The sequence below is a fragment of the Coffea eugenioides genome, chromosome 4 (assembly GCF_003713205.1).
Source record: "Coffea eugenioides isolate CCC68of chromosome 4, Ceug_1.0, whole genome shotgun sequence".
NCBI lineage: Eukaryota > Viridiplantae > Streptophyta > Magnoliopsida > Gentianales > Rubiaceae > Coffea > Coffea eugenioides.
In genome coordinates this window covers 11,580,962-11,605,247 of record NC_040038.1, presented here as the reverse complement: position 1 = coordinate 11,605,247, position 24,286 = coordinate 11,580,962, and the positions used below count along the sequence as shown (strand labels likewise).

Here is a 24,286-nt window from a genome sequence, read left to right as displayed (position 1 = left end):
AAGGTCATTTGGAATAATTTTTTCAACGCATACGGTAAAATTTTTTATGATATAATATATGTAAAATAAAAATATAATTAAGGAAATGAATAGATTTTGATGGTAGTTGACGAGAAAGTATAAATGCGAGTCTCGAATTAAAAATAAAAAAAAGCAACTGAAATTTGAAAAGGTAAAATAGTGATCGAAAAACTTGATCGTCTAATCAAATAAACTAAACATACTTGCATCTAAAGGTTAAATATTTGTACCTGAAGGTGTAGGTGAAATAGGTGTAGAGATGTCAAACTCTTATAGTGGACCCATACCCCTTCTTCCCCTTGTTGTGTGTGCTTGTCTTATGTGCCTTTTGGTTAGGGTACATAATGATTTAGATTTTTAATTGTAAGCTTAACAAAATACATGAATGATTGGAATTGTAAGCTTATCAAAGAGATTTGACTTTGCAGTATAGTTAGTTCAGCGCTAATCAAGAATTCCCAAGGAGTTCCAAGAATTATTGTTATACATTTGTTCCAACCCTCAATCCTCTTTTGTAGATTCATCGATATTGAATCAATCGAACGCACTTCCAATATTTGTTCGACTTTTGAAAGACCCTTCGTTATATTACCAGATCTCGATTTTTCATATATAAATGTAACTAATATATCTCCTTCGTAAAGGATTTCCCCATAATGGCCATGAACAGTTGCTCCACACACTACTCCTATTTTTATCTATATTATGGAAGGGTTCAACTATAAGGGATTAAAGGGAGAAAAATCCACCAAGATAAAAAAATGTGCACTCCTGTACTCCCTTTGAGTTTGTGTGTACTCATACAAGCTTAATGTCTTTACTAAAATAGAGGTTAACAATCCTTTTTTTTTTGTGCAAGTGGGAGGTTAATTACCTAGTTATTTCCTTGCAAATCAACTTAATTCCTCTTTTGAGACAAGTATTAGTAGAATCTCCTTAAATTTAGCAATATTTGATATAAGCACATTTTTTTTGTTCAATTACAAGGTATAAACTTTGAAGTATTTGTTAGTAAATTTTTGGTGCTTAAAAATAAAAAGATGAATTGTGGGAGTTATATTGCTTTTATAATTTTAAATGAAAGAGTCATGGAAATTTTAATCATTTCAATATAAATTTGACTTTGATTGTGGATATGCATTAATAAATCTCTTACCATTTTGTACATAAGTTACAATTTGCATCATGCATCATCATTAAACAAAACCTATTGTACATTGTCTATGAATATGTATTTTTTTCTAAATTAAAATTCCTCTTTTTTCTTTTTGAAATCCTATTCTATTACAAGAATGGGTGTTGGAAAAGGAAAAATTCTATTCTAGGACTCAAGAGTTCAAGCCGCTTAGTTCACTATTCGTTGCTCAAAAATTCCTATGCACAAAACATAAGGTGTAGGAGAGGTTTCCTTTCTGCTGATTGTGCAAATCAAAGATAAAAAAACCAGCTTGAGCAGGACAATTACGCCTAACCACTGGGCCATTGGGCCGCCAGGGAGGGTCTTAAGTCCCTCATTGGGCAGTAGAACCCTCACCTGCAGTGAAAAAAATCTAAGGGTTGTAGCAAAACACTCCTTTGGTCTAGTTGGGTTTGTATACCCATTAGCCCCCTATCACAGTCTTCTTAGGCACCCCCTCCCCTCTAGATTAGAATAGAGTAGGTTATATAAATGTATCGTTGCTGACAAAAAAAAAAGAGTAGGACAATTACGTCTGCAAAACCGAGGCGTCGTGACATTTAATATCAAATTTTAAAATTTGTCAAGGCACAAGTCATTTTAAATAAAGCGCCTCTCAATAATGCAGACTCTACTCCGTTATACTATATATTAATTCACTAACAAAAATCATGGAATCCAGCTTTCAACAAGAATGTCTGGGTGTTTCTTCTCATGAATTCTTTATACCGTCAAGTTGAGTTCATAAGTTCACCAGTAATTTGTTTAATAAGAAACATGTGAAGATCTGACCACCCCTTACTACAAAAATACCTTTCCAAGTTTCTATGTTTCAATTGGCAGTATATATATATAATTGGCAGAGTCTAATCCCTAGACCCGTGTAATCCAAGACAATCCAACTCAGCAACATTTGTCTCCTAGATGCCAGTTTATTCCTAAATCAAATCCAATATATTCCTTGTTTATTAACAAAATTGTTAATGCTGAATCAATACTGTGTAGGCATACACATAAAATAATTGCACTGAGAAAAAAGTATGACAACTTGCAAGTACCATTCCAGGACGGTCCTTGTTGTGTACTTGGGTTTTTGTATTTATCCAAATCCAACAAATGAGATTCCTTCATTTGTGACCACATGTTCTTGGATTCCATCTCAATTATTGAACCCTCTACAGACAGATACAAGGTGTCACGGAACTTTTTGCTTGAAAGGTCACAAGATATCTGTCTACGTCTACATAAATTGCACAAGAGATTTTTAGTAGAGGTGGGTAATTATCCGCTAGCTCGCAAATTTACTATATTCAATTCGAAAATTAGGATACCCAATTTGTATAATTTGATCGCGTTAAAAGAGGGTCGAGTACCCGCTAAGATGTGGGGCGAATTAGAATTACATAATTAAAAACTCGCGAGTACTCGACTAGCCCTACATATATATTTTTTTATTTTTATACATATACTAGAAAATAATATTTTTAGAACTAAATAAATAATTTCATTGAATAAATTGCATTATAAATATGAGAGACTATAGCTTATTTACAAGATTCATTTGTAGAGGTCATGATCTTATGTTTTATAGAAAATATTTTAATTAATGTGGAACATATATTTTAAAAAATGAGCTGCTTATTTCAAACTTTTATTGATTTTGATTTCTTTTAATTTTTTTTCTTTTATCTTGTATTCTCTTTGCATGCTTATTTCTTGGTGGAAGACATTTTTGAGAAAAAAATATTTATTAAATCTTAGATGAATGTGTAAAATATAAAATTAAATTAGTATAAATTTTTTTAAAAAAAAATTAAATGATAAGTGGGGGAGGAATTGGGTACCCGTTGACCCAACCCTATCTCAGTGGTACCCTATAATTGGGTACCTGTTGATATGCGGGACTAGTAAGGGTCAGAAAATGATTGACCCGAATGGTGCGAGTCGAATCAGCCAAATGATAAATGGGATGGGTACCCGACCCGCGCCCATCCTTAACTTTTAGGATGATCAAGTTATGGTTAATTTCACTTTACACCCTTTAACTATACCTAAATTTTTACTTTAGTCCTTAAACCTAAAAATGGAATACTTTAGTCCCTAAACTATAAAATTTGTCTCGCTTAAGTAGCATTATTAAGTAAACAAGACAGACTTTATGCCTAAGAGGGTATACTTTAGGGACTAAATTGGAATAAATTTTATACTTTAATGACTAAAATGGATAAATCCTATATTTTAGGGATTAAGTACAAAAAATTTTATAATTTAGGGACTCAAATGTCTCATTTTGAAATTTATGAACCAAAGTGAAATTTTGGTATACTTAAATGGTGGAAAGTGGAATTAATCCCAAGTTATGATGCTTCCAACTTTTTTTTTATAGAATTTTGAATTATTAAATATCTCTCCATGCCTTTTGAATTAAAAATATAAGAAGTGACTCCACTAATATAAAATCTAGTTTGAAGTTTCTTTGTGAAAGGGTAAATAAAGATGAAACAAAAGTTCTACTAAAAGTTAGAAAGTAAATAACAATACTTTACCCTTTAACTCAATAATCATAACTAAAAGGGCAAATTATATAAAAAAAAAAGGAATAATATTCATTGGTAATGGATTTAAAAAATGAATAATGGTACTATTCTTGAAACCTAAATTTTGAAATCACTAAATTAAAATAAAGTCCTATTGGCCCTTCAAAGTGGAAATTTTTATTTACAAACTTTATTTTTGATAAAAAAAATAATGAAAATAACACCAGTCCTACCAAAAATAAAGAATAAGTAGTAACAAATAACTAACACATGGTGCTTTTACTTTGAAAATACAAAGCAAGTATATTTTGAAAGTGTTAAGTAAAACTGCAAGTTGTGAGAATTTTTTCTTTTGCTTTGAAATTTAACTCTTCAATTTAGAAGTTGAAATATAAATCCGCGCATAGCATGGGTCAGAACGCTAGTTCATAATAATTAGAGACAACTTAATAATACTACAAATTGTCATATAAATGATGGAATGATTAAGAATATACATTAAGAAAAATGATTGTAGTTGCATTTCAGATGCTATAGCTTGAAAAGTTAAAATTAGGCCTGTCAACGACTCGGACCCGGGCCGAATCAGTGAAATTATTGCGGATACGGGTAGGGATTTAACCCCGTTACCCGAACCGGGATCCGGATCCGTATTGTCAGACAAAAAAATGGGTCGGATACGGAATATAGTATTTCGACCCGTATTAGACCCGGATCCGGATATAAATGGATTAATAATTTAAAATATATATATAGTTATCAATATAATTTGATTAGGGTGATGTATTTGAGTAAAGTCAATTTGATTTCTTTTCTTATTTGATTTTTTTTTTGTATTAGTTAGAAATTAGTTTACAAATATATTTTTTTCTCATTTTTATTAGAAATTGTAAGTTTTGATAATTTTTTTCTGGTAGACCCGATCCGGTGGATCTGGAACATAGAGTAGAAGACCCGTCAAGTAAACGGGTTGGATCCGGATCCGATATGGCGTACCGGGTCCGGGTTCGGAATACATTATTCTGGCCCGTTGACAGGCCTAGTTAAAATTACATGTATAAAATTCTTTTAACGTTATTTTTGAAAAGAAGTGCTAGATACCCAGCAATACCAGTTTTCTATACCTATCTTGTTATATTTGTTTTCAACCCTTTCTTAACAACAAGGGAATGGACTTAAAAAAATCATGTTCTAAAGCCGAGGTAACAACTCTTATGATCTTGTCAAATAAAAGAAGTCTCAGCTACAAAGAAGCACTTTCACAAACAATTCAATTTGGTATATGTATTTCCTGCCCTTTTACTTATCTTACAGCTGGTATTGACACAAAATATGGTTTACATACAATTTTCAATTTCTTCTTGTATTCTGTAAGTAGGATCAAAAGGGTGCTTAAAAATGGTACACATCACTTTCACCCAAAAAGAAAAAAGAAATCATGATGGATTTCAAATTTGTTTTATTAAGCACTAACAACCTTGCTTGCTGCAGCAAAATGTGGTTAAATGTCATTGGATCCTAGTTAGTGCGTCAACCAAGTTTGAAGCTGACATATTAAATTAGTACTTAAGCTCTTTTTGGCAATCATTCTCCTACCTGGGATTGAGCAAATTAAAGAGGTAGACATTAGAATTTTTTTTTTCCTTCTTGTTCTTGTTGGAGCCACGGGAAACTAGGCCAAAGTTAATTGTTCTTTTTCATGAAGGATTACACGCAAGAGATGTCCAATTTTGGGTCACATCTAGATCGCGGATTTGGGGCCATACATGATACTTTGTTCTTTTAATCCGTTGAATTTTGTGTTTTTCCCCCATAAATAGTTATTAGAATTCACAGAAACAAAAAAAAAAAATTAAAATAAGATGTAATAGAAAAATGGGACAGAGGACAGGATATCTATTGTGCTATTTTTTAACGTCATTCCAATTGTGTTGGAAGAAAATACCATGCAATTCCCTTTTCTTGTATTTATGGGCAGCTAATGAAATTTCTTGGTAATTGAGAAAGTAGACAACTTACTATAATCTTACAAGTCCCAACAAGTGACGGAACAATAAATGCAGAAAAATTGTGGAAAAATCTCATTTGTGGAGATATTTGGTCCCAATTTTGTTGGATGTCGCCAAAAAAACGGAGAAATTCATAGTTCAGCAAGATTGACCGAATACTGCAGAAAACTTGTGGAAAAATCTCATTGCGGAGAAATTTGGTTCCAGTTTTGTTGGATGTCGCCAAAGATGTGGAGAAATACATAGCTCAGCAAGAGTGACGAATGCATTTTTTCCGGTGACGCATTATGAATTATGAATTATTGCCTGGGTGACGCATTATTAAGAATTCTTGCCTGGTGGGGTAATCTTTAAATCAACAGAATTAGTGGTTATTATTTCGCAATTGATTGATAGATCAATTGTAAACACAATTAATGATCCAGAGGTCAGGCTAAACCTAATGAAAGGTACTAAGGAGTGGCACACAGGTAGCTTAGTGAAATGGAAATCCTCCTAATTATCCAAAAAAACAAAAAAGGAAGAAGAAATGGATTTCCATCGTTGTAATCAAGGGCCTGTTTGAAACCTGAGTTTTTTGGGAGTTTGTCTAAAACTTTACTGTAGTGCACTGTAGAAGTTTTTGAAAAAATTTTGTAGAAGTTTTTGTAAGATGAAAAATTTTGTAGAAGTTTTTGTGTAAGGTGAAATAGAGAAAGCGAAAACAAATGTTCAAAATATTCAGTGTTTTAATTATCTAATGTATTTTGATTTTTATTTTGTTGATAGTTTTTTAGAGTTATAGGATTAAAAAATCTTATTGATTTGGAAAAATGATGCATTATTTGATTTATTAATCTGATTCTTTTTTTTTCGCCCCTATAAGTAGAGGAAGGTTATAGATTACCCTATGTATATGATCCTATCTCACAAGTTAACTGACCACCGATTATTCGGTCCATGAACACCCCTGCACATAAGTAATGGGTTAATGAACTTTTTTTTATTAACCCTCCTACCCCTTCATATCCCTAACTATCAGACTAAGGATTCGAACCCTAAACTGACAGAACCTGACAGCGAGGAGAACTCTACAAGCTTTTTTCCTGACCATTGGACCAATCCCGATAGTTACTAATGGGTTAATGAACTTATTAGCACCAAATTTACCTATGAAGCCTTAATCCAATGATTTTTTCTTATCCCCAACTGTCAGACTCATGGTTCAAACCCTAAACCTTATAGCGGAAAAAACTTTAAAACCCTTCTTCTAACTATTAGACTAACTCCGTTGGTTCCTTAGTCTAGTGACTAAAGTTAAGGTCTCGAAAATTAGAAATTTTGGATTCAAATCCCCTTATCCTCTCCAAACTTTTTAATTTCCGTCTTTCCCCATCTAAAAAAAAAAATTAGAAAAGAACTTATTGGAATACGAATTATGTTGATTGATTATTTGTTGTTGTGAAATTTACCGTGATTCCATCATTAAAAGTTGTAAGTACTTTTATTTTTTTATTTTTTGATATGTAGACTGACATACTGTAACGCACATACACCACCATGAATTAATAAAAGTAGATCATACATTGGAACTCCTTTTTCTTCTGGTGTTTCTATTATTTAATCCTAGCGAATTCATTCATCCTTAGCAAGTGGGGAAACCTTGTCACGAAAATTAATCAATTTAATTACGAATAATTTATACAGCAATTGTCAGCATATAGCAACAAATTGGAAAGGGACGAGGCTAATAAATCCAACCCCACTTACGCAGATTTTTTAATTCCAATGTCGTGGTGCAATTGAACATTCCCGGTCTTTATTTTTTAAGAAGTTCAATCCAATCCAAAGTGGCATCCCAGCAGAAATTTTCTCTTAGCAGCCCCATTTTTTTCCTCCTTTTTTTTTTTTTATAATCAGATGAAACCGACCCTCTCAAGCAAGCTGATTCCAACGTCTGGAAAGAAAAAAACAACATGGTGGGGGTGACATTAGTAACATTTCTGTAGATTTTCCACTTGCTTGCTCAAGAATGTATTTAAATTATCTTTAAAAAAAAAGAATGTATTTGAATTGCGCCAATGGCTAATGCATAAAGGATGACATCTTTCCTTGCTATTTACTATATAGAGGTTTTATTATTTGACCAAATATAGTGGAACAAGTCCAAAGAAAATTTATATTTTATAACACAATTAATAACATTCAGTTACATGGGTATCTATATCAATTTGAAATGAAAATCGTTTGGATAGTGGTTTATTTGTAAATTTTTTTATTACATCACAAATGCATTTTTCAATTTTTTTTATTTTTTTTATTATATCTTTATTTTACATATATCATATCAAAAAAATATTATAATATTTTTTAAAATATTATTTCAAATAAACTCCTATCCAAACACAGTCAATGACGACAAACAACACATTAAATCAGTGCTTACTTTTTGAAAAGGAGCGTGATAAAGTCACCTTGCAGTTCGTGCAAGTCATCTTGTAAGTTTCCAAGGGTGGCGGTAGAAGACTGAAGAAGATTAAGATGCAAAGGCGGTCCGTTTGGATTGTAATTTTTTGAAATTTTTGTAAAAAATGTATTGTTACTATTTAATATATATGAGATAAAAATATAATTAAAAAATATGATCGCCGTAGCAAACAAAGCAGCTTTTGGCAAGGTGAAAATTCTCTCTACATTGGTTTTGGAACTGTCAATTCCTGAAGTATTGGTCAGCACGAAAGTCTTGCAGAGAGACGACAAGAAAGGAAATAACATATACGTCCATTTTCTTATCACTACTCCCACAATGAAATTTCCATGGTTATCAACCCTAGATATTCAAGAAGACTTAAAAGCCATGTATTTTTCAATCTTCAAAGGACATCATCATTAATCATGACTCGTCACATATGGGGATGTGGTTGTTAGTTAGAAGCCAAAATGTACTTTGTGGAACGTAGCTCAATTAGCTTTATCCAATCTTGTTACATATTTTATTTCTCTTGTATCTTTATGCCAAGCCATTTTTTACCCACCTTTCAATGTCAATGTGCATAAAAGGTCCACTTTAAGCTAATGAGGTGGAATTGTATGGACATCCCACTTTGACAATGATGCTTGCTCTTTTAGAATTTTCTGGTTTACTTCACCGTCCCCTACCTACCACCATTTATGCCTTGCATAATAGTGTAAGAACATTTTTATGAATACTTTAATTTTGGCTCATGGTTTTGCTCTTAGAGCAACTTTATTTGAACCAATTGCATGGAACAATGGATGGCAATACAATAAGATGGATTACTAAAGTCACTACCACTTTGTAGCAACACTAATAACCGAAAGTGATAAGATGGCTAGCTAATTTATTCTTTCCTAGAAAGGTGTAGTAATCAATTCTTTGTTTGGTTAATAAACTAAACAATATGTTAGATAACCGAAAAATCTTTTCTAGAATAAGTTCTTTGTTTGGTAAATAATGGAAATGTTGGATTAGCTGTTTTTAGGGGTGTTTTTGAAATATTTTACTGTTTGGATTAGTTATTTTTTGGGGTGTTTTTGAAAAATTTTACTGTAGCAGTGTACATGAAAAACTTTTACTATAAATATTTTTTAAAATATTTGATATATTGTATGAATGAAATGTTTTTTGAGTTATATTTATTTGTATATTACTGTAACATTATATTTGAAAAAATGGCCAATCCCAACGGACAGTGTATATGAAATTTGAAATATTCTATGGATAAGATATTTTTTGAATTGTTTTTGCTTGTGTATTAATGTAGCATTGTATTTGAAAAGCTTGTTTTTGAAAAATAGGCCAATCAAAATGGAAATTAGATAGTCGAAAGAAGAGTTGGGTAGAGAAAATGACAAATCAAGTGGTACCTCATAAGGTGGAAAAATAGAAATTACAAGAGGATTTTTTACCAACAGGAGAGAGAGAGAGAGAGAGGTTTATATTTGGGAAACATAACTTGCATAGTTGCACTCTTGTAGACGCTTGAACCTGACTTTTTTTTTTGGTCATTTGTTCTTATTTATGTCCAAATCTTGTTTTTTGAACATTTTCTTTTGCCCTTTACGTTTTGGTGGCTCTCATTGCCATATTTTTTGCTTCAGCCTTTCAACATAAGCAGGAGACTCGTAAAGAACATGACTCTAAGTAAATGGTGTTTAACATGTAATCAGAGTATTTTGAAGTTGCAAATTATCATCAGTAGATTCATAATATATGTGTAAAAATTAAATTTTAAATTCAAAATTTATATAATTATCATTCATCAAATACTTACAGTATGTACGTCGTCATTGTGCGTGGAAGATTAATCCAAAAAAGAGTAAATGAGTTGCTTTCTCGTCCCAACTTGCTCCGCATCAATCGAAGAGTGTTGGCTAAGGAAAGAGAAGCCTACCACATGAGAGGTGGGAGGATTCAATGGATCGTCCAAAGAATCTTTGTCTTGGAACGAAATGGTTATGAATTATGATCTACTTGCTTGTATGATTGGCTTTGTGTTCAGTGTATCTGTTGCCAAAGAAATGGGCCTTGATAGAAGGAAATCTAGCCAATCCGGATAGACTCAAGACGTTGAAATGGACAAATCCGCAGCTCAAAGGAAAAAGTAGTATACACAACTTCAAAAGTCAATCCGGATTTGACTAGATATCCTACCAGTCCCATCACTTTGAAGCGCTTTGAGGAAACTAGTGAAATTGTAACAAGCAAGGAAAAATTTATGCGAGTTTAGGTTCAAATTTCAGTGAGGTCACTCATTTTGAAGCGTTTGAGAAAACTACTGAAATTTTAAAAATCCCTATGTGAGGAGTTATATGAGTTTATTTTACGCTGGGTTCTAATTTCAGTCAAGACAGCAAATGCATTTTCGGAAGATGCTGCAGCCCTCCCAGCCTGCTTACACTCTTCTCCGAATGTAAGGCCAGTGTTGAATCCTATCCTGCAGTTTTCTCCAAGGTTATTAATGGATTAAGGAGCAAATTACTCGAATAACCACTAAACCTTTTGAATCGTCAAATTTTGACCATTCAACTATTAATAGTACGTTTTTACATACTGAATTATCAAAGTATAAATTTTGCATTATTTCATCTGATTTTGCCATCAATTTTGTCAAATCTAAGGATTTACACGATTCACGAGATATACTATTAATAGTTAGATATGACAAATTAACGGTGAAATTAAATGAAATGACCTAAACTTTATATTTTTGATAATTTAGTAGGTACAAATATACTATTAATACTTAAGTAGCCAAAACTCTACTATTCGAAAGGTTCGGTGACTACTCTAGTAATTTGCACCATGGAATAAGCTACTGCGCCTAAATGTAATTACCAAAAGTAGTAGGAATCATTTATGAATGGATTGAAAATTGTGTTTTCAAAAGCCCAAAAAGACAAACGAAAAGAAAAAAAGGGGAATTCTGTCGAGACACTCAAAAGCCCAAAGTCTTCCACAAATGGACTAAAAGACCTTTCTCTGGCACGTTAATCAGACCAGAAAATAATTGCTTATCAGTATAAATATCACCCCATCAAGATAAATATTTTGAAAGTTGAAAGATCAACTATGATCCAACAATTGGTAATTGTAAAAGTATCATATTCAAGAATCAGAAAGTTGGATATATGACCTTTGTAAATTGTAATCAAACCAGAAAAGATGCAGCACAAAACGATTCCAAAACACAAAGCACGCAACCAGTGACAACCCTACACTCCCGCTTCAACATACAACCAGAGAATCAAGCACACCCCCGAGCTAGTTTAAATCCACAAGAAAACATTCATCACCAACAAAAATCTAAATCAGATAAAATTTGGTTGCGAGCAATCCCTCTACAATTTCTATTATCAGAAAAATAGGACCTCCTAAAATCCAGACAGCTCTGATTCTTCATAGACAGCTCTTTACAGGCAATCTTAACGGAGCCCTCAAAACAACCCAATGAAACTTGAGAATCAAAAATTGCATAGACAATAGAGATCTTGGTTCTTCATCCTACCTTGTGGTTTCGATTCTCACAGCGTCTATCTCCGTCCCACCTCTCCCCTTTACTTGAAAAGAAAAAATCTCAAAGAAAATACAAAACTTCATGAAATCCCATTACAAGAAGACTATTGCACACTATAATCATCCCAAGAAACATAATTTCCATCCCAGACGATCCTATGCCTAAAAGATATAATAAAAATGCTGTACAGTATCTAGACATTCCTTCTAACATTTCCAACATAAAATTGTATGATAAATTAACATTTCCCAACAAAATTAATGTAAAAAGTGCAAAATGTGGGATTAACCAAATTTAGACCATAATAGTAACAGTATCCAGATAAGCAATTCAACAGAACAAAATTCGAATCCTCAAAGTATTCCAACATTTATCTAAACCCAAAATTAGTATCCAAAACTTAAACTAAATCGAGATTTAAATCAATCTAAGCAGTAAGCAATACAGCACCACCGGCCTCCTTAATTTTCTTCTCAGCAGTCTTAGAAACAAGCTTAGCCTTAACTACCACAGGTTGATTCTCCGGCAAGACTCCTTTACCCAAAACCTTAAAATAGCCAAACTGGGTGACGTCAATCAGAGGCGCATTTCCTGATTTACCCTCGGAGACCGCTTTTTCTTTCAGGTCGGATGGGACAAGTGACCAGAGCTTATCGATGTTGACGATCGGACAATGGAATTTATTACGGAGCTTGTGAAAATACCTCATTCCGACCTTGCCGAAGTATCCAGGGTGGTATTTGTCGAAGAGGATTCGATGGTGGTGCATTCCTCCGGCGTTTCCTCGTCCTCCTGGGTGTTTGCGGTGTTTCCCGATACGGCCGTGGCCGGCGCTCACGTGGCCCCTGCTCTTCCTGGTCTTCTTGAATCGAGTCGTCATTGTTGGCAGGTGGACGGCGGCGGGGGAAAGGCAGGAAGAGTTAGGGTTTTGCTATATTTAAAGGTGAAGAATTGGAAGGTGGGACGGGGATTTTAGTGTGGTGTTACAAAATTACCCTTATAGTTGAAGAAAATTACATTTAGGGTACTGTAACCTTTTTTTTTTTTTCTGGCCCTGCTTTGCACGATTTAGGATCTCCATTGCAAATTTGCAACCGTGACCGGGTTGGTCTGAGTCATTCAATTGAAGTTTACGTCCGACCGAAGGTATAGATTTTTTAAAAAAAAATCTTTATGGCAAATTAGGGAAATTAATTATATTAGTGTTTGAGACACGCCCTAGCATGTGCGCAATTAATAAAAAACATATTTATGAAAATTATTTTTTATTGGTTAAATTATTTTATAATATAGATAATTGTATAAAAAGATAATAAGTTGAGTAGAATACTTGGGAGTAGGAGTGAGGAGTTAGTGTGAAAAAGTGAATAATTTTCACAAATAATTTATGTAAATAGCTCTTTCCTAATTGTGGGAAAGGTTTTTTAATATACTGGGACAAATTTACCCTCATCATTGAGGGTGAATTATAAATTTTAAAAAAATAATGCTATGTGTTTACACTACACAGTAATGTTCAGGCCGTTGTACCTGAAATCGCCCCAACCTCTAATACATACGTATAATTTGGATGTATATATAATTCCATAGCTTGATAATCGACTCCTTTAAGTTTCAAGAGTGAGGTAAAAATATAAAATTTTTTGCAATATGGCTATTTATTTTTTAATTTTTTTGGGGACAGCTTTGCAATGTGACTATTCATGAACATAAATATATTTTTCATTGTCATATAGTAGTTGGTTATAATTTGAAATATATAATCAAGACATTACATACTTTCACATGATTTAGGATGAACATGACTATACACTTGATTAATTCGCAGAGTACTTGATAAAGTTAGTATAAAACTGTAATATTTTTATACAGAGTTAAAAGGTTGGAAACAAAATGGACAAGCTGAAAGCTAGGAGCTCAGCCATTTCTCCGTCCAAGGGGTCCTCTTTTCTAGGAAATGGATTGCATGAAAGAGAGCTCTGAACTGGTGGAAAATAGCTGTAATTCTTCTAGAGAAACATAAATCGTCAGCATTCCAACAAAAAAAAAAAAAAATCCCTAATAACACATTTTTCTTATTCCTCTTGTTCTTTCGAAAACATGTACTGAATTTGAATTTCATGAACATTATGCAAAACCATACTGATTTGAGTTGGAGACCTAGGTGTTAATCTTCCCACCTGCAAAACCATCTTTTGGTCCCATAAAAGCTCATAAGAATACGATGGACTGATGATCAGGATAAAATTCATTACTCATAATACACCATTCTATAACTGATGTTGCTGCCAAATCATACATGCAAGTACAAAAATAGTGTCCTAGAAATTTCAGCTAAGATGTTGCTGCTAAAGAGATTTCTACACTGGGGAAGTATTCTCTGTTTGTATTTCTATGGCTTTTGGATAAAGAGTGCAAGGGTCTTCCACTATCAGCCAAATTTTGTAGGAAAACAAGAATCTAACAGAAGGAAAGAAAAACACAACACGCAACATATATTTCTAACTGATACAGATCTGTACATCTGAAGATGATGCATCCCCCATTCTTGTTGCACAATGAATGAAACTACCATGGCTTCCTAGCACCAAGAGGTATTGTGTTGGATCCAGAGATACCTCTGTTGCCAAAACCCCCACGTCCTCTGGAGCGAAAGTTGTTTCCTGAAGATGCAAACAGAGTAACATCCATAAAGCATCTATTTATAGTTGATCGGTTTATCTAATTCTTATCCAAGAAACATAAATCATATACGCAATTTAAGTATCATTCACTATACCTCCCATAGTAGAACCAGTAGACCTGGCCATCGCAGACAAATCAGGAGGAATGATTTGGCCTGCATCCCGTAATATCTTGATTAGATCTCTGGCAAACTTGGCATTTGCATGAGTGAAAAAAGTGAAAGCAGTTCCTGTAGCTCCTGCACGACCAGTTCGGCCAATCCTATGAACGTAATCCTCAAGGCTTGATGGAAAATCATAGTTAACCACACATTTTATGTCCTTAACATCTGCAAGGGATGGAGATATATGTTAGATAAACAAATCAGTTGCTTGTAGAAAGCAAAGCAAGAAATAGCAGCCTTATCCCTGCAATTATAAGATCCAAACCATCTTATATAAGACAACACATCTCTTGCATAGTGTGCCCACCTTAACCTTGCAGGGATAAGGAGCAGCTTCACCACCACATTTTCCAAATACGACATCTATGGAAAAGCTTGTATGAGTCATCCGGGCTGTCACAAAAACCAGCTTCATAACTGTGGATGGGCAGCTATTTATATTCGACCATGTTACTTGGACACAATAAAAGGAGCCATAGCATTTTTTCTCAAAGCAAGGAGAGCAACTTAAAAGGTTTCCAGATCTCATGAGAAGTTCTGCACTGGGACATCCTCCAGAAAGAGAGTGCCCTCAAGCCTACTGTGATACATCATCTTATCAATAACTAACTGGATATACGGCCACAACTTGGCACTACTAGAAGAGAAGATTACTAGGAGTATTGTAGGACATTCTCCTTTTCTCCTCACCACAATAACCCCAGTTAAGTAGCCAACTCACCATGTCTGTTTGGGCAGCACTAGCTCAAAAAAGTAAGAGTTTCTACCGAGGTTACCACTCATTCTTAGAATCACCTGTGCATAGAAACATGCAAACTATATTTACAGCAATAATCTACTCTTGATCCCATGAGAAGATAACGCGTGACCAAAGTTAAAAAAAATATTTGAGAACTATTCTAATCTTGAACCAAGTTTTGAAAATGTAATGCCCAGTGTCCATGTAACATAAGTAGGAACATTTTGGTGATACCAGAGGAGAGATTATGGATGTCATTCTTGCATCCTCTTCAGCAAAGAGGGCAATGTCCTCTGATACCCCACCCCAACCAAGCCACCATGTCTATCTTGGCAAAAGAATCTTAAACAGGATAGCAAAGTTGCTTATAGTGGTGCTCACACGAAGACATGGAGCTAACAAATATGCATCGGGTAGTCCAGCACTGAATTCCAATTAACAACCCTAACCCTGTAGCACCACCTCTTGCACCCAAACCACAAATTATATTCTCAGGAAAGTGGACAGCAGCCGGAGACTCACCTAGCATGTAAATTAAGAGCCTAAAAGACCTAAGTTTTAACACACAGTGATCCTACCAAGACCACGTGCAGCAACATCAGTGGCAATCATTATAGGATTTCTGCCACTTTTAAAATCAGCCAGGACCCAGTCCCTTTCATCCTGGCTTTTATCACCATGGATGGATAAGGCTGGCCATCCATCCATTCTCAATTGTCTTGTCACTTGATCACATCCTTTCTTTGTCTCCACAAATATAAGAATACGACTTCCGTCCATCACTTCTTTCAGCAGCCTAATCAGCCTGCAAGAACAAATCTAGTAAGCAATCAGATCTATTAAAGAACACACATCATTTCTGTTTTAGTGTCACCATAAAGCACCTAGTGTACTTCTCCACATCTGTCACTATTTCAATGATCTGCCGTATAGATTGATTTGCTTTCAGTTCTGCAGAACCAATGATCACCTGAAAAATGCAAGAAATAGCATCTTCACGTATCCATACATCTAAAATTTCAACAGATAAATCACCCATGAACACTGCAGATATCATGTTTCTAGATCACCATATACAGAAAGTAAGAACGGTAAAAGAAAGACCTTGTAAGGATTGCGCAAAAACTGCCTTGCTAAAGCTTCTACCTCCCTTGGCCATGTGGCACTCCAATACAAAGTTTGTCTATCTGGTCTAATCTGCATGACAAAAAACACCTCTGAATACGCAAACTACATTTCGACAAAAAACAAGAAAATGAAAGAAGAATCAAATGATTAATGCTAAAACATAAAATTAAAACAAAAGACGCTATCACAAAGAAGAAAATTGAACAACTAAAAAATATCACAAGCAATCAGCAATAAAATTTCAGAAAAAAAAGATAAGACTATCACACCAAGGCACCCCTTACCAGTTTCTTTAAAGAACAAGGGATGGGGGTTCATGTTCTCTACTCACATGTCAAGATGCAAAGATAGTGGGCATGCAGCAGCAGATCAATAGAATAAAATTTTGAATTAGCTTGTAAATAAAAAAAATCTCAATAATTGGTTGTGGGCTGACATAGGATAACATGTCTTATTACACATTAAACATTAATTCAGATAATCATTGGAGATTTTTAACTTAGACTAAGTGCTCAAGGACAACCAAACTGAAGGATGAATATAATCAAAAAAGACAAAAGGGGTAAAATTGCAGCGGCTAACTATTACTTTGACTCTTCATTTGACCCCAGAGTACCCATGTCGACACGACATGACACTGGTGCTGGTATGGGATATGTGTCCGACAAGCTGAAAAATTTGTGGATGTATTGACTTTTGTGCGATGTGATGTCAATGGAAGAGGAGACATGGGTGAGAAAATTCATGGATGTAGAAGACTTGTTGCACTAGAATCCTCATTATTGAAATCCTTGTTGAGCTACGACTTGTTGGTTACCTTAGAATTCTCCAATCCTTGTTGCACTATGACTTGTACGTTGGCTGTACTATAATTCATATATTTACTAGATATTTTGTTGTACTCCACGTACCCGTGTCTGGGTCTTTTGAAGTGTCTTCGTATCTTAATTTTAGATAGTAGACGAATTAGACACTTAGACACATACCCAAATCCAACACATACCGGAGTCTGACTAACATAGGCTGCTAAAACTTTAATACTGAATTGTGAAAAATAATTGTAGAACTTCCAAACACGTTTAGTTTGGTACCCTTAGCAGCTGATAGAGTCTTGTTTAACGCGCACTGATTTCATGCAACATCATGGCAGCAGGAACCATTTTTTACCCATGGATAATGACTTTCTCTTCTGAACAAATGACAAATACAACTTAAGCACACAGTTAAAACTTAATTATTCGATATAATGCCTCCTGTGCTTTGCACTATATAGATAGCATGTGTAAAATATGACCTATTTCTTTCTCTGCCACATGAATTATTTAGGCAAGTCTTGCAGTAAAAATCTGTAAATCTAGCACTGCTCTTTAATGATTGAGCTATCTAGATTAGCTTTTCACCAAGCTCACCCTTACAAGATGTGCATAATTGTGAAAACAATGTCCTATCAGCATTTATTTTAAAAGTCACACTGTTACACTTGCAATTGCAATTCTATCTAACACTACACATCTGCAAAATTTTAACAAGTCAACTTCAACAATTCTAGAAACCAACTGAAAACAATGAACATTATTCAAATTTTAAATCAAAATATAATATTTGGGCATAAATAACCCACATGCAAAGTTATTGCTAATATCCAACGAAGAAACATCACAGCATAACTGCAACCCCTATATCCTGTTAAGCTCTTAATTTTCTCAAGGAAGCTTAGTCTACAATATTTCAAAGTTGATTACCAAATTTTAATTAATGTTATTAGTAGCAGGTCATCATATGCAAGATTTAGGTTTTCATCCAAATATTATAAGCCATGACATTATTAAAGCCTGAATATATTTTTAGTGGCTTGGATCTTTCCATACAACTTTACAAACCAAACCTAGCGATTTGAATCCACACAACCATTAAACTTTCTACCTACTAAAAGACCAACAGCAAAGCCTTGGACCATACCACAACCGTGATATCAGAAGAAGGCCTAAAATACTTGATAAAATCTTGCTTAAAATATACACAAGAACAAAGGTCAAAATAAAGCCATGCAGCACACATCAACCTAAAAACAACTGATTGATATAACATTTTAAAAAGAGAAGCCCACAGCTTCCAAACCTGTGAAACAATTTTCCTAATTTGAGGCTCAAATCCCATATCAAGCATTCGATCAGCCTCATCTAGTACGAGGTAAGTTACTCTTTTCAAATTTGTATGTTGAGCCTCCAGCATATCTATCAATCTACCCGGAGTGGCAATAACAATTTCAACTCCTGTAACACATACATATAAATTTATCAGTGCACATTGGATCAAAAATTTGTTTACTCTTCAGACATTAACAAATTAATAAAGACACAATATTACCTCTTTTAAGATCACGGATTTGTGGTCCTTTTGGGGCACCACCATAGATGCAAGTACTTCTTATACGGGATCCAAATTTCATTGCTTCTTCTTGGATCTGAACAGCCAATTCTCTTGTAGGTGCTAGTACTAGCACAATGGGACCGTCTCCTTGTGCTACATTTTTTCCCATGGCAAGACTTTAAGGGGGGGAAAAAGGCAAAAGAAATGACCAAGAAAGTAAAGAGTTACCAGAACAAACCAGAAAATGTCACTTACCCAATCGCGGCTGCGCACTGACATGTACCAAAGCAGGCAACATATAAGCCAAAGTCTTCCCAGAACCAGTCTCAGCAATGCCTATAAGATCTCTACCTTTCAAGGCCATGGGCCAACCTTGAGACTGAATAGGTGTTGGCTCAACAAAACCTAATCTAGCAATCACCTCAAGGCAATAATCTAGCAAAGCAAAAAGCAAGAACCAATAATCTCAACATTATACAGACATGAAATCTTATATTCATCAAACAATCATTTAACTAAAGTACCAGGAAACAATCATTTAACTAAAATACCAGGAAAGTTTGCCTCATGAAACATCCTTATTGGCTTTGGAACATCATGGCCATCAACAGTCATCTCCCGTCTGGCACGATAAACTGCAACCTCTTGCTCGGTCATTGCCCTCACTGAAGGACTCTCAACATAAAAGTTCTTCTCAAAAGGAACCAAGTTCCCAAATTCTTGCTTTGGAAGAGCAAGATTATCTAGGTCATCTCTTGCCCTACTACCATGTCTACCACCTCTTCCACTACTACCACCACCCCGTCCTCCATCAAAACCACCCCTTCCTCCCCCATGCCCACCTCGAAAACCCATTCCACCACCCCTCCCAGCATCGGAACCACCCCTTCCACTGCCACCACTCCTACCTCCACTACGTCCCGAATCAAACCCCCTACCTCTAAAATCACCCCTTCTATCTCCTAAACCACCATAGCCACCACCACTGCCTCCGACCCCTCTACCACCATCCACCACAGGTGGCGGTGCCCCCATAGGCCCACCATACGGAGGAGGAGGCCCACCACGGTCATAACTCGGGCCTAAACCACCACTACCCATCATAGGCGGTGGAACAATTGGAGGCGCTGCCCCCATAATATCACTAAAATTCGTAAAACAAACAAAAACCCATTAAAATACTGAAGCATCACATCAAGAAATAAAGCAAAAATAAATCCATACACACAAAATTTTAGGTGGATTAATACTAGGAACAAAAAACTTAATAGAACTACATAAATGAACACCCAAAAAAAAAAAAAGAGGAGAGGGTTTGAAGTACTACCTGCGACGGTTACGATAAGAGGCAGCATCAGTATATCTGGAATCGTAAGGATTAAACATGATTTAATTGCTGAGACAGAGAATTGTTAGGGTCAGGATTTAGGGTTTGGATTTGCAGGTATTTGAAAGAGGGAATGGGAGGTAAAAGAAAAAAATTTATCTTCCGTTATTGACTTCTCTGCATTTATAGCTTCTGTTTTCTTTTTTTTTTCTTTTTCTTTTTTTAAATTGAAAAGGTTGTGTAATTAACTGATTATTGCGATTTACTCCCCTGAAGTGAAAGAGTGTCACGTAATATACCACCAGCAATTTGTGGTAGGACATATGAAATTTATGGGAAATAAATAAGGATTCATAGTTTCATATTTGATCCTAGTATCTATGGAAAATCATCAAGGAGCATAAAGTTACACTTTATTGATGTAATAACACATTAGTTATGACAAGTAACAAAATAAAATGTAATGTAGTGATTTTATGACAAGTAACAAAATCCAAGAGATCGTTGGAATTGTATATTATTAAGAGTTCTTGTAAAAAAATGTAATGTATCGATTTTATAAGAAGTTGCTGCTCTTAGGAGTTTTGTAGCAATTTTATGACAAGTAATGAAATATGACAAGATACTATCCTTCAGTTTTTCAAACATTAGTTTTTTAAATACTATAAAAATTTTTAAAAAGTATTCTAAAAAATAGTCTAAATTTTTTTAATATTTAAAAAATATTCCAAAATATATTCTAAAAACTCTACTACTCTTAAATATTCCAAAATATATTCTAAAAATATCCCAAAATATACTCTAAAAACTCTGCTACAGTAAAATTTTTTAAAAATACCCCAAAAAACAGCTAATCCAAACAGAGCTAGTTTTGGACCAATTTTTAGGAATTTTATGGCGTGAGTATTTTTTTTTTTATGAGAGTGCCTAAGACGTCAATAACTGATAATTCCTCTCGTGTTGCCATCTAATCCAACCATCTCCCAACATGTAAGTTGATTATTTGGAATTGTAATTATGCTAATCAAACGTGAAAGCAAGTGCAATTATGAATAAAATTGCACGAAATAATTATTTAATGCTACTTGCCATACTTAGACGTTTCGAATAGGCATAACTTTGAAGGGGGCAATCTCGCATAGTTTTCCTACTTCAATGTTTTTCTTTTTCTTCTTTTTGGCTCTTGACTAATTATTTGAAAAATGCCAGATTACCTATAGAAGAATGCATCATACGCTATTTTCATCTGGTCTCCTAATCTTTAGTCATAAACAAAGCGCGTGGCTGAAAAGTTCATTAATTAGACTTTGTCATAGGTCAAAAGTTAATGGACAACGCAGGTCAGAAATTATCAGACAACAATAATAATATGTCTGTGAGTTTGGATGGAGGAAGCAAAATAAGGGAAAATTTGAAAGAGTCAACAAAATAAGGGAAATTTTCAGAAGGTCATAGTAAAATTTTCCTTTACAAGGAAGGATAGAAATTTTCCTTTAATTAAAGAGATGGTTGACTGATGAATTAACTTACTCGATACTCGAATCAAGTTTAGTTTGATAAGAGTTCGTTCGATTTTAATTTGTCAATAGTGAAAATAAGTTTGAATAGTATTTATGTTTGCTAACTGTCAAATTCAATAAAAAAAAAAGTTTATTCAAACTCAATTTGACATATAAATAAGTCGAATTTGAACAAAATTTCAAATTCATTAAAATAATCAAATAAATTTGAACATTAGAATGATTGGCTTGATTTGGTCTATTTATACCTTTATTTGAAGAAGCATGAAAAGTATATTACAAACGCCATATTTACCATAGAGGTATACTCCTGTAAATCCAATTTGAGCTAATTTAGTTGTCTTGTGACTCTTAGCAAAGTAGAATTTTAATGCTTCACCACCAATTTTTGGATATCCATGGAACTTCTTACTGGTTTATAACATCCTGATTTTAGAGCAAAATAAATGGCACAGATTTCTATAGACCATTCAATAAGATTTATGACTAGTGAAAAGAGAACACCTTCAACATTTTCACCATATCAATTTATCATTTGAGGGAACAAGATAACTTCTATCTACAAATCGCAATTCCACATCCTCTATAGAGTCTCGGTCTAAAAGCGTAGCATTGCTATAATCAAGGCTTAATTTTCTTGATACCCTGCAAGAAAACAACTCCATAGAGATCAACTTTCAGTCGAACTTTCCTGAAAAGCAAATACAGTCGAAGAAGTTCCTTTCAGAGTTATGAGTTGTTTCTGGCCTTTGATCACTTGACACCAGATTGGAAGGAATACTGTCTGTTGGATGCAGCTGACCATTTATGATTCTTCTGCCATTGTAAACAATGGTTACCTCACAGTATTCTGGTGCATTCTTTTGAACATATCCTCCTTTTCCTTGCCCTTTCATCAGCTGCCTAAAATGAAGCAAAAGACGCATGAGTTTCCAGTTTTTTTGGGATCCTATTTGCAGTGTACATGTTAAAGGATATGAGCTGAAAATTATGAACCTAAAAGTGTTTGAAACCCAAGTTTTGACTGGGTAGTAATTGCTTGACTTATTGAAAGATTAATGTGGATAAAGTTGTAGGAAAAATGATGTGCAGGGAGAGGATTTTATGATGTGCAGCTACTCATGTTGAGTATAGCACCGGAAAAAGATTAATGCAAGTTTCCTTGTGTTCAAGGCCAGAAGGGAGGCGATATCAGTTTGATCTTCAAAACATTTCCTGTGATCTGCTTCTATTGTTTATCAACTAGGCGACTAGAAATGAAGCAAAAGTAGTATGCATAAAAGGTTATCCAGATGGAAGCTTTACCTTGTAAAAGGAGACCTTTTAGTCCCCATGACTAGATTGGTAATGTTGACAACAGGAATTAGGCCTAGGATTGCTTTGGCAGTTGCATTGCTCTCCAAGAGCATTGTGTCCACCGGAACCTATATATCAGCCGACATTTGAAGTAGTCAATTTACTGATGCAGCTAATCTTTGTACAATGATGACCAAGTTTCTGCACATGGATTGTTACTCACTTTGGCATCATTACACATGCGAATGTACTTCTCCAAAAGATACTTCCTCCTGTTTTGGTCTTCATTCAGATAGACTCTCAACTGATCTTGGCTCAATTGGCTTCTTGAAAGCCTTCCAACTATCAAGAGAAATCCCAATTAATAAAAATTGTCAGCACTTTGACATGTATTTCAAATACTTAATGCTACAAAAACACCTCGCAAGGATAAGGGAGAAGTATGAAATGGAAATGTTAATTCGGCACTGGAAATAATAGCTTCCACTTACAGTTTCTAATTAGCTTAAAGACAAGATGTGGAGCCCTATGTCATCAGTTTTTGCCTTGGATCAATTATTAAGTAACACCATACTTTTGTCTCAGAAAAATGCCTATTCTTGTTATAGCATCAACTTCCAGGACTTTTTTAGCTTAGTTGCTCCATCAAGAGTTCATAGACATGGTAGAGACCACAAAGGAGTAAATTTCTGAAACTGTCATTCTCCTGCTCAAGAAGAAAGAGATCCTTGTTCAAGCTTCCAGTTTGTCTTTTTCTTTTTTAAACTGACAAGAAGAAAGTTCAGAATATAGAGAAACAGTGGCAGAAAGTAATGATCATGTGAGTTCTGCATATAAATAATTTATGCTGTTAATCATGATATGTTTGATGTACATAACTAGCCCACAACTTCTAATACAAGGTTAATGCTGAAATACAACAGATAGCAAAGTTTGCAAAATCTTTTCAAAGTACCTGGTGTATTGATATAGGTAATAGGAGGGAAGACATGCACAAGAAAGACTCTAGTTCCTGGGGAAACAGCATTATCAAGCACCCATTGAACCACATGCAAGTCATCTTTGCCAACAGCAACATAAACATCATTTGTTTGTCCATTTCTGCTGCTCAGGATGCTCTTGCTTTCGTCTGGAATCTCCACAATTTCTGGGGATTTCACTTGCCAATGATGATACTGTTGTTCTTCTCGATCCACTTGATTGTCTTCTTCCATCTCCGTTTTCATATCTATCTTCTAATAGCTACTAAAGAAAATGAATGGTGAAAAAATGAGGGATCATCAAAAGTGGGAAGAGA

The 24,286-nt window shown here is 34.5% G+C and overlaps 4 protein-coding genes across 4 annotated transcripts; all 4 read right to left on the bottom strand.

The window, feature by feature from the left end:
- Positions 1-12,018: 12,018 nt before the first annotated feature.
- Positions 12,019-12,689, bottom strand: LOC113767765 (60S ribosomal protein L27a-3-like). The gene has a single exon (XM_027311949.1). It carries the CDS (start codon positions 12,639-12,641, stop codon positions 12,189-12,191), a length of 453 nt encoding a protein of 150 aa, XP_027167750.1. The 5' UTR covers positions 12,642-12,689; the 3' UTR covers positions 12,019-12,188.
- A 1,302-nt stretch (positions 12,690-13,991) lies between these two features.
- Positions 13,992-19,716, bottom strand: LOC113768679 (DEAD-box ATP-dependent RNA helicase 30). Its single transcript, XM_027313132.1, has 9 exons — positions 19,398-19,716; positions 19,102-19,281; positions 18,844-18,999; positions 18,595-18,749; positions 16,453-16,545; positions 16,233-16,318; positions 15,927-16,153; positions 14,541-14,774; positions 13,992-14,424 (listed from the first exon to the last, which is right to left on the bottom strand). Exons 1-9 carry the CDS (start codon positions 19,699-19,701, stop codon positions 14,330-14,332), a joined length of 1,530 nt encoding a protein of 509 aa, XP_027168933.1. The 5' UTR covers positions 19,702-19,716; the 3' UTR covers positions 13,992-14,329.
- Positions 19,717-19,719: 3 nt separating this feature from the next.
- On the bottom strand, positions 19,720-20,319 carry LOC113769022 (rRNA 2'-O-methyltransferase fibrillarin-like; the record flags this gene model as incomplete). The annotated part of the gene is made up of 2 exons (XM_027313511.1): positions 20,174-20,319; positions 19,720-19,990 (listed from the first exon to the last, which is right to left on the bottom strand). Coding segments are annotated over exons 1-2 (330 nt in total), but the record flags the coding sequence as incomplete, so codon positions are not given.
- A 1,864-nt stretch (positions 20,320-22,183) lies between these two features.
- On the bottom strand, positions 22,184-24,256 carry LOC113768648 (U-box domain-containing protein 52-like). Its single transcript, XM_027313089.1, has 4 exons — positions 23,945-24,256; positions 23,213-23,331; positions 22,999-23,117; positions 22,184-22,596 (listed from the first exon to the last, which is right to left on the bottom strand). Exons 1-4 carry the CDS (start codon positions 24,213-24,215, stop codon positions 22,371-22,373), a joined length of 735 nt encoding a protein of 244 aa, XP_027168890.1. The 5' UTR covers positions 24,216-24,256; the 3' UTR covers positions 22,184-22,370.
- Between the last annotated feature and the right edge of the window lie 30 nt (positions 24,257-24,286).